General features: G+C 46.8%; 1 protein-coding gene across 5 annotated transcripts; it reads left to right on the top strand.

Moving 5' to 3' along the window:
* Positions 1–1,097: 1,097 nt before the first annotated feature.
* nphp3 (nephronophthisis 3) lies at positions 1,098–16,170 on the top strand. Of its 5 annotated transcripts, XM_035530768.2 has the most exons (27): positions 1,103–2,206; positions 2,397–2,522; positions 2,709–2,859; positions 3,162–3,314; positions 3,439–3,569; positions 3,776–3,936; positions 4,023–4,203; positions 4,361–4,435; positions 4,682–4,837; positions 7,682–7,785; positions 8,232–8,346; positions 8,630–8,773; positions 8,901–8,998; positions 9,077–9,179; positions 9,279–9,358; positions 9,432–9,570; positions 9,769–9,933; positions 10,161–10,255; positions 10,420–10,542; positions 10,896–11,085; positions 11,432–11,673; positions 11,758–11,833; positions 12,063–12,190; positions 12,687–12,927; positions 13,445–13,570; positions 13,969–14,084; positions 14,172–16,170. In XM_035530768.2, exons 1-27 carry the CDS (start codon positions 1,769–1,771, stop codon positions 14,338–14,340), a joined length of 4,026 nt encoding a protein of 1,341 aa, XP_035386661.1. In that variant the 5' UTR covers positions 1,103–1,768; the 3' UTR covers positions 14,341–16,170. The 5 variants fall into 5 exon arrangements, with proteins under 5 accessions (XP_081552433.1, XP_081552432.1, XP_081552435.1 ...); XM_081696309.1 differs by having other exon boundaries at positions 1,101–2,206; positions 8,901–9,179; XM_081696308.1 differs by having other exon boundaries at positions 1,102–2,206; positions 11,432–11,833.
* The last annotated feature ends 237 nt before the right edge of the window (positions 16,171–16,407 follow it).

Consider the following 16,407-nt stretch of genomic DNA (forward strand, 5'->3'; position numbering starts at 1 on the left):
TTTTTTTTTTACTGTTTTTACTGGGTTTTTTTTTTACTGTTCAAGATCTCTAATTATTTTGTTATCATGACATAGCAAACACTTGTTTCTTGTGATAACGGAATAATTTTATTGAGGTATCGAGAAAACTAAAGTTTACTTTTTCAAGATAATTAATTTGATATCATCTGTGATCATCTCAAACATGAATAAAGTTCTAAAGTTACAATTTCTCCATAATTGCAGAGCTGATGAGGACTAGGCCTAAGATCTTATATAATTAAATATGTTCTTAATGGAGAAATATATTTTTCTTAATGGAGTAATGCTTTGTTCTTAATGGGGTAATGTTTGGGGGATTTATGCATTTGTATTTCTAAAAGATGAAATATTTCCTCAAGAAGCCTATTATTTTTTATTCCTTTCACAGAATAAGCACCTGTTTAGCAGGGAAGATGAAAGAACACAAAAGAAATACAGTAACAGTTCAGCTGCGATTTCATAATCAGCACTGGGAAAATCCAACAAACATTTCAGAGAATAATCAACAGCTTGTGAACATTCCTGTTTCGAATGGTTACATGGTACATTACAGGAACTTTACAATCAACAACGCTGCTAACACCATTTCTACATAACGTGTTGTGTGTCTTAAAAGTACCAGAGTGCATTATATAAAAAGGCAACAAAAAGTATCAAATTGCACTTTACAGTATTTTCTTAGGACATGTTATTCATATTTGTTGATCATAGATTATAGGCTACCACATTAATTATGTCATTATTTTAAGAAAATAAAGTTTTGTATTTTGGATACCTTCTCATTATCATGAGAAAACATTGTTTTTATACCGTGATAATGAAAGAAATAATTTGAGATCTCAATAAAACTAATAAAATTAACAAAAAACAAAAGCAAACAAACAAACAAAAAAAAAGAGTTAAACAAATGCCAATCCAGGGCCTTTAAGGGCTTTCTTGGCAACCATAGAACAGACATCAGTACCATTGAAATTCTGGTGGCCATTCAAGTTGGAATGTTGGAGATATATGTAAGATGTATATAAGATGATAAACAAGGATCATCTCCTTTTATACATCGCCATTGCCTTGTTCGTGAACACAGCTCTTTATGACTTGATGAGAAGTTCCATACATTTAAACCCGCACGTGTGTGTGTGCGCGCGCGCGCGCGTGCGTGACTTCTCCAAAACCGCCCGCGTCTTCGTTGCGCACGACGTCCACCGAAAGTGACCGAATCTCCTTTCCATCCGCGGAAGGCGCCGTCGACTTCTGTACCATTTTTGTCCGCCGACGGCCCCCGTGGCGGGAGGCGTGTCTAGTTGCCCGGGTATCTCTGGAAGAAGCTTGAGGAAGACTTGAGGCGTCCCGTTTGTTTACTTTTCTAGCTTTGCGCCCACACACAACTTTTCGCCACGGCGCGTTTCGGAAACGTGAGCCAGGTAGTAATCTGGATCCCACAGTCGGTGTTTGAAGTCGCACGTCGTCGTGTCGTGTCGCGTCGCCACGAGCTAGAAAGTCCTGCTCGGGTGGCGCAGGTCAGCTTAGCTAACGGCAGCTAACGTTAGTGAGTCCAACTAAAAACGCCGCCAGTAAGATCCGTGACAGCCCTTAATCTAACTTTTAACACCCGATCAGCCTCTGCCAGGGCAGCAGGGAAAGGGAACTTCCTCTGATATGTAACGCTAAACCCACCCTGGGGGATACATGTGAAGTCTGCAAGAGCAAAGGACACACGCCTCTCTAAACAGAGTCCAGGCGTTTGTGAATGACGTGTTTGTGGTTGTGGAAGGAGGAAAGGTTTGAATTTCAGCTTTCTGTTGCGTCTCCACCTCCATCTCCAAACGTGCGCGGGTGCGCGCTCGCCGCCGCCGCCGCCGCCATGGGCACGGCCTCTTCCATGGTGAGCCCCGGGGACGTGATCGAGGACGCGTACGGAGGCGAGGGCGGAGAAGCCTGCGAGATACCGGTGGAGGTGAGGCCCAAGGCGCGCCTCCTGCGCGGCTCCTTCCGCCGGGGCCCGCGCGCCATCGGCGCCAGCTTCAAGTCCACGGGCTCCGTGGAGCTCGAGTGCGCCGCCGAGTACGAGCGCCTGAGGAAGGAGTACGAGATCTTCCGCGTCAGCAAGAGCAACGAGATCGCATCCATGCAGAAGAAGGAAGCCAAGCTGGACGAAGAGAACAGGCGGCTGCGCGCGGAGCTGCAGGTGAGGCCAGCACGGGAACAGGAACCCGATGGTACAGTTACGTGGAAACCTTGACTCACGGCTTTCTCCCACAGGTTTGTCATCGTCTGCAGGTAACATCTCAATCTTAAAAAGGAGTGTTTGGGTGCTTATTTGTAAAAAAAATTCTGTGCAGTTCAGGAGGTAAATGCATCGTGTCTCTTATGGGCAGGCTTTGCAGAAGACTTATCAGAAGATTCTCCGGGAGAAGGAGAGTGTTCTGGAGGCTAAGTACCAAGCCATGGAGAGAGCTGCCACCTTTGAACATGACAGAGACAAAGTGAGACGGCAGTTTAAGGTGTGAACGCCCCCCCCCCCCAGAAAATGCTTACTTCATTTTTCATCATTTTTCTTTCCCTTTTCAGCACAAGGTTGTTTTTAGCGAGGTTGTTTCGTTGCGAACGACTTTCACTTTCAGCCGCCCCATGCGCATCTCCAATCCCACGCCTTCCTCCATTTCCCCTGTCTCCTGTCCCGTCAGCAGATCTTCCGCGAGACCAAGGAGAAGGAGATCCAGGACCTGCTAAGGGCCAAACGGGACCTGGAGTCCAAACTGCAGCAGCTCCAGGCTCAGGGCATCCAGCTGTATGATCCCGCCGACTCTGACTCAGACGACAACCACACGAGCATCACGAGTGAGAGCTTAACCTCGTCACATGGAGCTGCTTTGTCATTTACTCATAGAATGTATTCTGGCCAGTACAGTAGGTTAGGGTCCAACATACAAATGTCTCGATGCTTGCCTTCCATGAGACCCAAAGCAAGGTATTTCAAGCCAAGCCGACCAGATTGGTCATTTTTTTGGCTAAAGAACAAAAATTAATTCTCTTGTTCTTTCTCTGCTTCTCTGTTCAGTGAAATGAAGATTTTGACCTGTTACTCTTTATTTTGGTTTTTGTATTTCTCCTGCTCCTTACCCTGTTCTCTCTGTGTCTAGCCGCAGGGACTCAGTGCGAGTATTGGAGTGGAGGTGTTCTGGGTAGTGAGCCCTCTATGGGTAGCATGATGCAACTGCAGCAGTCTCACAGGGGGCCCGAGTTTGCTCACAGTCTCATTGACGTAGAGGGGCCATTCGCCAATGTCAGCAGAGGCAAGTGCACTAAACTAAACTAAACTAAAGCGCTAAACCTGCTTAAAGGTCTGAGATTTCAAAGTGCTAGATCGGCATAATGTCATTGTGTGTGTGTGTGTGTGTGTGTATGTGTGATATGCAGATGATTGGGATGCAGCAGTAGCCAGCCTGCTCCAGGTCTCTCATGTGTCTCAGGCCTTATGGAGTAATACAGTCCGCTGTTACCTCATCTACACCCAAGAGACCAGAGCAGAGCTCCATGCCTTTATACAGGTACACACACACATATGTAATAAAAAATGTTAAAATGACCCTAGTCTTGCTCTAAATTTCCCCTATCCCTACGCTAATTTTACTCCTACCCTTTTCTGCAGTAACCAGTCACAACATTTTGTTGTCAAACTATGGTTAGACACACCGTAATGCGGTGCGCACAACTCCATTCTCTGTGTGACCTACATTCTCGTCCTGTCCCACAGACTCATTCCCCCGGGCTGAGACGCTTTTGTGAGGGTTTGGGACATTTCTACCTGAACGTGTGTTTCCCTGAGGAGAAGGCTGCTCTGTACGTCGAAGAACGCAAGGTGGAGATTGAGAGGAGCTCTGTGTGTGTGCTGCTGCTTAAGTCCTCGGTGTCCAGGTCAGTTGCGCGCACACACACACACACACACACACACACACACACACTACTGTGTTATATGCTAACTTGTCTCTCTGGCCCGATAGCTGTTTGGTTGAAGATGTGGACGAGGCGTTTGTGAGGACTCCCGATGCTCGCCCTCTGCTGCTGTATCTGAGAACCGAGCAGGGGAAGGGCGAGTCGGACAGGACATCTTCCTCCCTCAGTCCTGCTGCCAGAGAGTTGCTGGAGAGGGTTAACAAGGCAGACAAGGGCGCGAAGGTCAAGGTAGGACTGTCCACCCAGTTTTGAAAAAGCGTTTCGCCTTACGGACCAAACGCGGCGTCCAGCCGGTGGTTGCGGAGGCGCTGTGGTGGAAGTCTTTGTCCACTGAGAGCTTGTATGTGAGGAGAGCGTGTGGTAAAGGACACAGGTCTGTGTGCAGGTGGTGGACCACGCAGGCTCTGCAGAGGAAGGAGCCGCGCTCGTCTATGCTCAGCTAGAGAAGATTATAAAACAGGTACATGAAACAGCACGCATGTTTTCTTTACACTGATTCAATGAACTGCAATGGGAAACACCCAGTGATGGGCATGTGTAAGCACGGCTTCACTGAGCTTGTCCAGTGTGCGCTGAAGGGCCGACCAGTACGATGCACTATACATGCCTTTACTGTGTGTTTGCACCTTTTGTAATTTTAGTATTCCATCTTTCTTTCTTTCTTTCTTTCTTTACTCGCTCTCTCTCTCGCTCTCTCTCTCTGGAGGAGCTCCTGGGGTTGGAGCAGGAGGACAGTGGTCCGGCGGAGGAGAGGGAGGACCTCGACTCGGGAGATGTTCTCTGGGACCTTCACGATGACCAGGAGCAGACTGAGGCTTACCAACACACCTGCAGCGCTGCTGCACATGTCAGCTTCCAGAAGGTTCTCCCTCCTCCTTTCCTCATTTTACTCTCATTTCACTCAACACGTCTGGGTTGGTGATAAATATTCACATTTGTATTGACAAAGCTTTGATGAAGAAATTAACATGGTAAACAAAAGACCACAACATTACTACAACTGCTAACAATAACATTAATAATAATAATAATAATAATAATAATAATAATATAACCATAAAAACAATACTCCTATTACCAATAATAATAATAATAATATAATTTCCTGTATCTCAGGTGTCTGACATGGTCACTCAAAGTCCCTCAGACTGTGGCACGAGTGAACGTACAGCGCTGTCAGTTATAACATAACTACAACAATACTCCTATTACCAATAATAATAATAATAATAATTAATAATAATAAACGTCCAGTGCTGCCAGTGTGCTAAACTCTATGTTCACCAAGAACATACAGCAGCTTCTCATCAGGGAGATATGTGGGAATATGTGATTAATTTTAAATATGTGACTAGTTTTGGTAAAGAATTTAGTTCTAATCTAGTTAAATTTTGTGCATTCAGTTACAAAGTGCAGCTCTGTGTGGATCTTCTAATCCTGCCACTGCTGGCACAGTGTCTGTTCTGTAGCCAGGACTGTTTGTCTGCCGGTCTCCATGTCCAGGCGGTGCTCGCTGGGTCTGTGAGGGGGCTGTTCTCTTTGCTCATCTCTTAGTGCTGCAGCACTTTTGAAGGATATGAGTGGGACTCGCTGTGTTGTAAATGTGTCCTGAATTTGTTGGCTTTTTTTGTATCTTTAATATTAATAGAGATCTATCTAATTCTGCCCTGCATGTGTATTTGTGGTGTCAGTACTGTGTTTGTGGTGTCAGTTTTGCTCCAGCAGGTCCATGTCCTGCTGTGGCCCCTGTGCAGTGTTGGACAACAGAACCAACTTGTCTGCATACAGCAGGAGTTGAATCTCTGAGTCATGCAGTGTGAGACCAGGAGCTGGAGACTCTTCTAGTGCTTTTGCCAATTCATTAATACAGATGTTAAAAGTGTTGAGCCTTGTCTCACTCCACGTTCCTAAGAGGAAATCTGTTCTGTTCGAAATCTGTCCGGTTTTTATTCCACCCTGTTTCCTGCGTACGTGGTCTTAATGAGATCATATGTTTTACCCCCTACACCACTTTCTATGAGTCTGTAAATTATACCTTGCAATCAAATGCCTTTTTAAAGTCTATAAAGAATGCAAATATTTTGCTTTTTATTTGTGACGACTTATTTATCAATTTCCTCCTTACGATCCTGCTCAGTAATTCAGAGGTCTAATGGGTTATGAATGTCTGTCTTTAACAGCCAATTATAGCTCCTTTTGTTTATATGATTTTGTTGAAGATTTGCATTCGACTCTGCTTTCCTAGAAGAGACTTTGGAAATGGTTTGTTCAAATGTCCCCATTCTGTATTACCAGTTCTTCATGGTCTCTTTTTTTAAGGTTTGTTTTGACCGACTCCTCAGTGTGAGTTGACAGTGTATTTTGCTTTTTTTTGGTTCTGAGTGTACATTTGTGCACAGTAGTGAAGGTGTAGGTGGGTGTTGTTGGGATCTCTGTTCTTTTGATTTGATCATTTCCTAAGTTCCTTCCAGGTTAAGTGACATTCTTGTTCAAACCAATGATCATCTTTTTTTAGGTTTGGATTTTGATGCACGCTTAAGTTTTAATTTTGCTTTTGCTGATGTCTTTTCAGAGATTATATTTAGATTTTATTCTGCCAGATTGCCTGCTCCTTTACTGTGAACATATGTGGTGTCCAGAAAGGCATCTAAAATTTAGTTGAACTTCCACAGTACTGATTTCTCTCTGGAACTCTTCTGTGCTGTTTTAGGCCTTTCTGTATGGTCTCCTAATGTAGTACATCTTACTGGGCTATGTGAGTGCAGTGTTACTCTCTGTCCTGCTAATGAACACAGTCATTTGGCTGTGATCAGACAGAGGGGTTAGTGGTTTAACATTGAATGCACTGAGAGAGAAAGGGTCTAAATCTGTTTTTACATAAACTACGGTACTATTCCCAAGAGGTGAGCAAAGCATGTGTCTTCCTAAGGAGTCCCCTGGTGTCCTGCCATTGACGATGTACAGACCCAGCAAAAAGAATTGTTATTAATACAGGGTAATTTATTAATAGAGGACAGATCTTTTCCTGTGTGGGTGAAGTCAGGTTGTGTTCCTGTTCTGGCATTCTGGCATTTCCCTGGACCTGGAAACAGCCCACGTGTGTCTCCATCTCTGAAAACACGATGTATTCAGAGTAGTTTGGGAACTCTGAGGTAGGGATGTAGCTGGCACAGAGGAATATATCCCTCTGTGAAGAGACTACAGTGCTTGTGATTTTGAGCCAAATATAGTATTTCTCTTTTTTAAGAATGTCTATATATTGATGTAAATTTGATTTGTATCAGACTATTAATCCTCCTGGGGTCATCTTTTGGGATGATAGTATAACGTCTCTATATTCTGTGGGACAGTGAGTGACCATGTCAGCCTGACACCACGCCTCCTGTAGGATTATGATATCAAGGTCTTTGATGCAACTTTTAAAATCGTTATTTAAAGACTTTAAGCCAAAGCCTGATGAGCTCAAACCTTGGCTTGTTCCACACACTAACTGAAAGGGATGGTCATTTAAAATGAGAGACACTGTAAAAAAGTAATTCAATATAGTATTTGATGAAGAGTGTCCAGTGTTCAGTATTTTTTCTTTGATTTTCTCTGTCTCTGTCTCTGTCTCTCTCTCACTGTCTCTCTGTCTCTCTCACTGTCTCTGTCTCTCCCTCTCTCTCTCTCTCTCTCTCTCTCTCTCTCTCTCTCTCTCTGTCTGTAGTATGTCGACAGCCTGAACGACATGGTGGCTGCCCCTCCTCCCACTCCTCCTCTCCTGGTTTCAGGAGGTCCAGGCTCAGGCAAATCTCTCCTGCTTGCTAAATGGTATTGTTCACTTCCCCACACGAAACCCTGCTGCCATAACCATTCCCAAAGGCCCAGGGGAGAGAACGCACCTGGTGCTTTGTCTTTAGCTCGTTTATCTCATCTTATCTTAGCTCAAAATCCTTCTTCTCCAGCAGTGTGGCCTAGCACCAAGGGAAATTTATTTATACAGCGCTTTTTTGCAACACAAATTGTTACAAAGCAGCTTTACAAATGACTGGATCCAGATCCCTAATGAGCAAGCCAGTGGTGAGGGAAACTCCCTGGGCGGATTAAGGAACAAACCTTGGGAGGACCAAGACTCAGTAGAACTGATCCTCCTTGGGTGGCCCAGCTAATAAATAGTCCATTATGTTTAGTCCTAGTAGCCACTTCAGTATTGGTGTGGGAGACTCAGCTAGTCTGGCTGGTCTATATAACGCCTTCTCTTGTCCTCAATGTCTCAGGATGGAACTGCAACACAAGCACTCCCCCAGCACCCTGATCTTCTATCACTTTGTGGGCCCTGCCCTCTCGGCCAGCGCAGAACCCGTCCTCATCATCAAACGCCTCACTGTGAAGGTCTTTAACCTCTCAACCCGCATCTCACCGCAGCACTAAAACGGCTCCGCTATTGTTGTTATGTCTCAGCTTATTAAGCCTGTTTTATAGGAGCTTGTTAATAATATGTTGAACTAAGCAACCTTCTGTGATGAGTATCGTGTTAGAGGAGGCAAGTCTGTTTTGCTAGCTGGCTGTGGAGGACATGAGGACGTGCCATGGACTGGCCCGTCCTCAAGCCCCAACAAAGAGCCCATAGCCAGACTGAACACACTGACGGGTGGTTGTATATCATCCCCTCCAGCTCCTGCAGCACTTCTGCTCAATGTCGGGCCTGCCCACGGACCCCTGCAAGATTCTGGAGGAGTTCCCCCGTTGGCTGGAGAGGCTGTCAGCACGTCACCATGGCAACATTGTCATCGTCATCGACTCCATCGACCAAATCCAGGTAACTCCCATCAAAAAAGTGTCTTTACTTGGCTGAGGGCTTTCACCTGTTCAGATGTAAACATTAGTACTGGCTCTAGTACTAAAACAACAACAACAACAAAAAGTTTTTATTGTCTATATCCCAGAATGCTGAGCGACATATGAAGTGGCTGATTGACCCTCTTCCTCCCAACGTCAGAGTGCTGGTGTCAGTCAATGTGGAGACATGCCCGCAGGCATGGAGGTATTTACACACAATTACACACACACACACACACACACACACACACACACAGCATTGTTTTTCTTGTTTCTTCTATAGGCTGTGGCCCACACTGCACCTGGAACCACTCAACCCCAGAGAAGTGAGAAGTGTCATCCACACAGAGTGTGTGAACACTAACGCCAAACTCACAAAAGACCAGGTGCGTGCGTGTGAGTTAAAACGTATCAGTATGTTCTTTTTCAGTGTCGTACTTTCAGTTCGCCCGCTGCGAGAACTCTGAACTTGAACTCTGCCGCAGGAGATGAAAGTGGAACGGCAGTGCTGCTCGCCGTCCCACAGTGCCCTCTATGTCTCTGTGCTGGCCAGACTCCTCACCTAGTGAGTTCTCGCATGTTCGTGGTTTGATCGGCCTGCGTGTTCCACCCACCCTTCACCCGCTACTGTGTCTCAGCTCCAGGTCCACCTGCTCCTTGGAGAGGAGCCTACAGCAGGCCTCCACGTGCCAGGACACGGTGGCGTTGTACAGACTCAGCCTGAAGGTGGCGCTAGACGCACTCAACACCGACAGAGAAAGGCACGTCATGAAAGAGGTGAGCTCCCGTCTTCAACCTTTGACCCTGTTATAAGGACGTTGGGAAAATACTCGTGTTCAGTCCAAATCGCTTTTTTACAAGTTAAAGTTTTTCAGAGTCAGTTTTTGTTTCTTCTGTTCGTCTGTGTTTGACTTTGTTCTCGTGCAAGTTACTGTTGGTCTGACTGAGCCTCTGTATGTGGAATTCCCCCTGCAGTTATTGGGCCTGGTGTGCGCCAGTCATAATGGCGTGAGCGAATCGGAGGCATTGGAGATGTTCCCGGAGCTGAGCTTCCCCGCCCTCTCCTCTCTGCTCTGCTCCCTGCGCTGGCTGCTCCTCGTCTCATTCTCCTGTGGACTCGTACGCTTCTGCCACCAACAGGTCTGTTGCCTTTAAGTGTGAGTGTGTGTGAGTGTGTGTGCATATTTAATTTTGGAATGGTGATTGGTGGATATTTTTATTTTGTTTTGCTTTGTCTTTTTTCACATCTTCAGCAGAAAGAAACAAAAATGTTTAAAAGGGGTGTGTGTGTGTGTGTGTGTGTGTGTGTGTGTGTGTGTGTGTGTGTGTGTGTGTGTGTGTGTGTGTGCGCGCATGTGTGCGTGTAGGCGTGTGAGGCCGTGATGCAAGAGTTTCTGCAGGGCGGTAGGTCCTGTTCCGTCTACAGACAGAAGCTGATTAGCTATTTCAGCCACCTGCTGAGGTCAGTGCTTCATTAAAGCCTTTTCTTGTTGTCTTTTTGAGAACACACACACAGCTTTCTAAAATGTGTGTGTGCATTTATAAAATAAAGCACCGGCCATTTGTCCACACCTGCAACTGTGTGTGTGTGTGTGTGTGTGTGTGTGTGTGTGTGTGTGATCTCAGTGAGAACAGAGTGACATGGCGTGTCGCCGATGAGTTGCCATGGTTACTGCAGCAGCAGGATGACCGGAGTAAACTACAGCTCAGTCTGCTTAACCTGTTTGTCTCACAGAATCTTTACAAGAGGTGTGACTTTCAGTCCCCACCCACACACACACACACACCCACACCCACACACCCACCCACACACACCCACCCACCCACCCACACACACACACACACACACACACACCCACACACACCCACACCCACACACACACACACACACACACACACACACACACACACACCCACACACACACACACACACACACACACACGCTCCTTTCCCGCAGCTGACAGAAGGCGCTTTCCCAAAGTGCTGCTCAACAAGTCTCCATGACAATTCCGTGCAACCTGCGCTGCCACATTAGAGGAAGTGTGTGCAGGTCGTGTGACCAGGGAGAGGACGTGTGATGCCTGTTACTGTGCACTCGCAGGGGTCGTTTCTCCGAGCTACTTGCCTACTGGCAGTTCGTGGGGAAGGACAAGGTGTCCATGGCGACGGAATATTTTGATGCCCTGAAGGATTTCGAGCGCAAGTGCGAGAGCGAGGAGAGCATGAGCCGTCTGGCCAGCCTGTACGAGATGCTGGGGCGTTTCCTCAAGGACCTGGGTCTGCTCAGCCAGGTATGCCCGCCCGCTGCCCCTTACACACACCAAACCCGCCCTCACTCGCGCACACACATACACCCTGCCCGCTGCCATTTACGTCTCCCGCTGCTTCTTCCACACTGCCAAATCACTTGCTGCCACCTTGCTGGTCGCATGCTCCTGCTGCCACTCGCGCGGCCTCTGCTATGCTGCCACTCGTGCGCTGCCTCTGCTATGCTGCCACTCGCGCACTGCCTCTGCTATGCTGCCACTAACGCGCTGCCTCTGCTATGCTGCCACTCGCGCGCTGCTGCTGTCACGGTCACACAGCCCACTTTACCGTCCCCGCTGCCCTGGTCTGACCACCCCTTCCCCTCCCCAGGCGGTAGGCCCCCTGCAGCGCTCCCTGGAGATCCGAGAGACAGCCTTGGACCCTGACCACCCCAGCGTGGCCCAGTCGCTGCACCAGCTGGCCGGCGTCTATGTGCTGTGGAGGAAGTTCGGCAACGCAGAGCAGCTGTACAAGCAGGCGCTGGAGATCAGCGAGAACGCATTCGGACATGAGCACGGCAGCGTGGCCCGCCACCTCGACGCCCTGGTGCTCCTCTACCAGAAGCAGAACAAGTGGGGCACGCGGCACACGCCACCCGGCACTGCCCTGGAGGTTTGGTTCCACTTCATTCCGTTTCGTTATGTTTCTATCCGCAGGTATGAGCAAGCCGAGAAGCTCCGCAAGAGATCCGTCAAGATGAAACAGAAACTGGCTCGGCAAAAAGGTCACATGGTGAGGAGCTTCACGCGCGCACGCACGCAGCACCATACATGAAATATCTTTAGATTAACATTCCTAATCCATGTGTGTCTGTACAGCACATAGAGTACATACTTGGATGTCTTAATAGACATGCTCATTCTTATATTAGTACTAGACCGTTGTATGAGTTTGAGGTTTAAGTTAAAATGCAAATATAAAAAAGATGTGTCTAATTTATATCGTGTGTGTGTGTTTATAGTATGGATTCACTCTCCTGCGTCGGCGAGCACTACAGCTGGAAGAGCTGACTCTTGGTAAAGACTCCGCTGACTGTGCCAAGACTCTCAACGAGCTGGGAGTCCTCTACTACCTCCAGAACAACCTAGAGTCAGTGCATCCGCGCTCCTGCCCACCATACCGCTGCTGTCCCTGAGAACAACCCGGTTGTTTCTACATCTTAAACACAGCCTCCACAAATCCCCCGGGTCTTCCGTAACGCATGCACGGCTGTCCCTGAGAACAGCCCGGTAGTTTCTACATCTTAAACACAGCCTCCACAAATCCCCCGGGTCTTCGGTAACGCATGCACGGCTGGCAAACCCAGCAGGTTACAGAGATGGCCCACGTTTGCTGTTCCTTTAAAATCATTTGCGCTACACTACCCAGGCAGGCTGGTGTCAGGAGCCCTGCAATGGGAAGCTCAGTGTGGGTGTGTCTGGGAGAGACGTGTCTGCTCTTCTGCGTTGGCTTTGTGTTTAGTCCTGCAGACCTGTGTGGTCAGATTATTGAACCTGTTGTTTGACTGTTGTTGTCTCATGCTAAACTGCGCTGTAATGTGTATGTGCGCGTGCATATGTGCATGTGTGTCTGTCCCTCTCCCCAGTGCGGCGAAGGTGTTCCTGACACGCTCTCTGGAGATGCGCCAGCGCGTGCTGGGCGCCGAACACGCAGAGTGCGGGCAGTCGCTCAACAACCTGGCGGCACTGCACAGCGAGCGGGCCGAGTACGAGGACGCCGAGCGCCTGTATGAGCGGGCGCTGGATCTCCGCACACGCGCCCTAGCCCCCGACCACCCCTCGCTGGCCTACACGCTCAAACACCTGGCCATGCTGTACAAGCGCAGGGTGAGTGCGCTGCAACCTGGCCTTGCACGGGCTACGCGTCACTTAGCTGATGTGCTGGGGAACTCCCTGGGGAGTTGGGGGTGAAGGTGGCATAACTGGTCATTGACTAAAGAGGCAAAAGGACTTTGATTTTAGTTTGGAGGGATAAATAAAAATAAATATTAATGTTTGATATGATTGCTTAGTCTGGTGCCTCAAATAGGTGCCTTAACGATACACCATTTAGTCCTGAAACAATCCCGCACAAATTCCAGCAAGGAGCAGATGTCGCACTTGTCTTCTGGAATGGCAATTTTCTGTCATGTTATAAAAAATATGGTACAAATATGGCATAATGTTTGCCCTCTTTTAAAACAAAATTAGGCTTTCATTTGAAAATGAGTTAGACTATATTTTTTTTGCTGCTAAGCTTATATTTTAGTATACAAAGGTTTAGCAAACAAGTTGATAATTGTGTTGCGTGTGCGTGTACGTGTGCATGCATGTGCTTGTGTGTGCGCGTGTGTGTGTGCTCCAGGGGAAGCTAGAGAAGGCGGTGCCTTTGTACGAACTGGCTCTAGAGATCCGAGAGAAGAGCTTTGGGCCCAAGCACCCGTGTGTGGCTACAGCTCTGGTGAACCTCGCCGTGCTCTACTGCCAGCTGGTAATGCCACACCCCTCCTCACCTTTGTCAACCTGACATGGTCCAGCCAGGATGTTCGCTTTGACCAATACTTCAGAGCTACACTTCTCTTTAATATAGTGCCAAACATTTTAGCCTGCAAAGTTGTAAAAGACACAGATTTTATCAAATATTTGTTTTTTATATGCCACTTTTTTTTTTTCTTCTTTTTTTTTTACCGAGTTACTACTTTTTTTTTATTGAGTGCATTCCCTGCCCACAGCTCAGAAGAGGACGGAAGAATTCTGTGGCTAATATGGCACACAATCTTGCCCTGAGAAAACCCGACTGAATTTCCATTTATGGCACTTATTTTGAAGAACCGGACGGCTTCTGACCTTAGTGTTGACTGTTTTGTGGTCTGTGTGTGTGTACCGCAGAAGAAACACAGTGACGCGCTGCCGTTGTATGAGCGAGCTCTCAGAGTGTATGAGGACAGCCTGGGCCGGCAGCACCCGCGAGTTGGGGAGACTCTGAAAAACCTGGCAGTTCTCAGGTTTGTTCCCGACACGTCTTCAACGACTCGCCAAAACCTTGTTCTCTCTCCCCAACCTCCATCTCATTGTGCCACTCCCTCGTCCAGCTACGAGGAAGGAGATTTCGAGAAAGCTGCCGAGCTCTATAAACGAGCCATGGAGATCAAGGAGGCGGAGCCGTCCCTGGTGTGTGGGAAGGCCCCCTCCCGTCACTCCTCCAGCGGCGACGCCTTCAGCCTGCAGAGCCCCGCCTTCCTACCCCACAATAGTAGGTGACCCTGATCCCTGCGCTGGTGAACAGACTTCTAACCGAGGCGTCATCCTTTCACACTAAGTGCACCTCTGCAATTAAGCACGGACTGAATTTTGAAACGCATAAGGGAGCCATTTTTCTCTGGTATTGGAAGTATTTGTCAGGTGCTGGAGGTCTGAAACAGAATGTTTCAGTCTTTTTTCCTGCTGTAAACACTACTATTTTACAGTATTTATTAACAGTATTTTTAAGGTGTTAGCCTTGTTCCAGAGCAACGGTCCCTTTCTGTCTCCAGTGTCATGTGAGCAGTAGGATTGGATCTAAATGTGAGTGTAAACCTGCCTTAGAACTACACTACAGCTGTCTGGCCTCCAGTGCCGCGGTCTCCTGAGTCAAAGGCTCGTGGCTATAAATGTGAAAAGAGCTTTAGGAGGAGGACGATAAACAGATGACTGGGTACTGGGGGGGATGATGAAACTATTTTTTAAGAACCATTTAATCGAGATTCCACTGAAGATGTGCTGCACTTTTGAAGAGAATCATGACCTTTTACATCCCCAAAACGCTTCTCTGTAGTGTGTGTGCGGTGTGTTCACAGTAAATGCCAGTCAGACGTGTGCTTGGTTTGTGACACCTCCTGTTGTTTTATATTGTTCATACATCATCTATTGGATCAGATAGTCGGAGGTCCACACGTGATCTCCAGAAGCCCCAATTATGGTTTGTTCTGCCATTTATTATAATTATGTATTTTTATATTCTGATTCTCAGACGTTGCAGCTTTTAGATCCCAAATTCTACTTATACATATAACTTAAATATTAACAAAATACTGAGCTTCTGTTAATTTGATCTTTTGTTTGTTTTTCTGGCGACACATCCACATTCTCCTGTTCAGAGCGGCGGATTCCTGCAGCGTGTCCTAAACGTGGTGCCATAGCGTAGCCTATACTAGCCGGCTCACCCCACTAACGTCGCGCTGTTTGCAGCACTAAGCCCAAGTCTAGATTCGCAGTCTGCAGCTGTGCTGCTTCAGGAAAACATTAACCCGTATCCGCACTCAGCTCAGGATGTCAAAATGCCTGATCAACTCAGTATAATACCCCAGCCATATGAGATTATGGAGGCTGCAACTTGAGAAAAGGCTTAGCACTGTTTTGTATTACATTAAATATTAATAGTCTTCAGGGTGAAATTACAAAGTTCACTGACTTCAAAACATACCAATTAATGTAGATTGATACTGTGTGTGTGTGTGTATATAAAATCTGTATTATTTGGTATGTTTTGAAGTCAGGAGAGAGATTGATTCAAAATTGTAGTACACAATCTCCAGAGAAACAGAACATCCTTCCTCAGCTGCGCAAGCATAGTGGACATATATATAATGTCTGAAGAATACACTGAGAATGTTTTTATCCGTATGACTTACACAGCGATTGCTACCGAGTGCACTCTGAACAACGCCAAACCTTTACTGCGTCAGGCAGAGGCACTAGGGGGCACCGTGTGGAGTTCACGCTGCCGTCCATGTTTTGATACTTAGAGAGAAAGCGTTTGGCCCCCCATGCCAGGTCTTAATGTGAAGCTTGTGTGCAGTCCTAATACATCTGTTTACACTTAGAAAAGAAGTATGTTATTTGTATACATGTATGAAGATGAGTTTTATACGGCTGTTAGTGAAATTAGATTTGTTATAAGACATCTGTTAATAATACAACAATTTATACCATCTTATGCAAGCAAATTTCTACACATTTTATACCCAGAATGTACAGCATGATGTGTACACCATATTAACATAAGTATTACAGAAATACAATGAAGGAACAAATAAAGTTATCTTGTGTGTACTTGCTGTGGCAGTTATTGTGTAAATAAACATTAAGGAACAGTATTTTTCCTAATTTGGGAACCACTACTAATATATCCAGATCACTATGGAGTAGCAGATATCTAGAGGGACTGAACAATAGTCGTTGTTTTTGCAATGCTCACGTCACAGGCTCCACTGTACAAGACAGCCCCCCAAATGCTACAATTTATATACAGTTATCATGAATATTAATAAAGATTTTATTGAACAATGT

The sequence above is a fragment of the Electrophorus electricus genome, chromosome 14, assembly GCF_041902795.1.
Source record: "Electrophorus electricus isolate QZ-2024a chromosome 14, ASM4190279v1, whole genome shotgun sequence".
NCBI classification, from domain to species: domain Eukaryota; kingdom Metazoa; phylum Chordata; class Actinopteri; order Gymnotiformes; family Gymnotidae; genus Electrophorus; species Electrophorus electricus.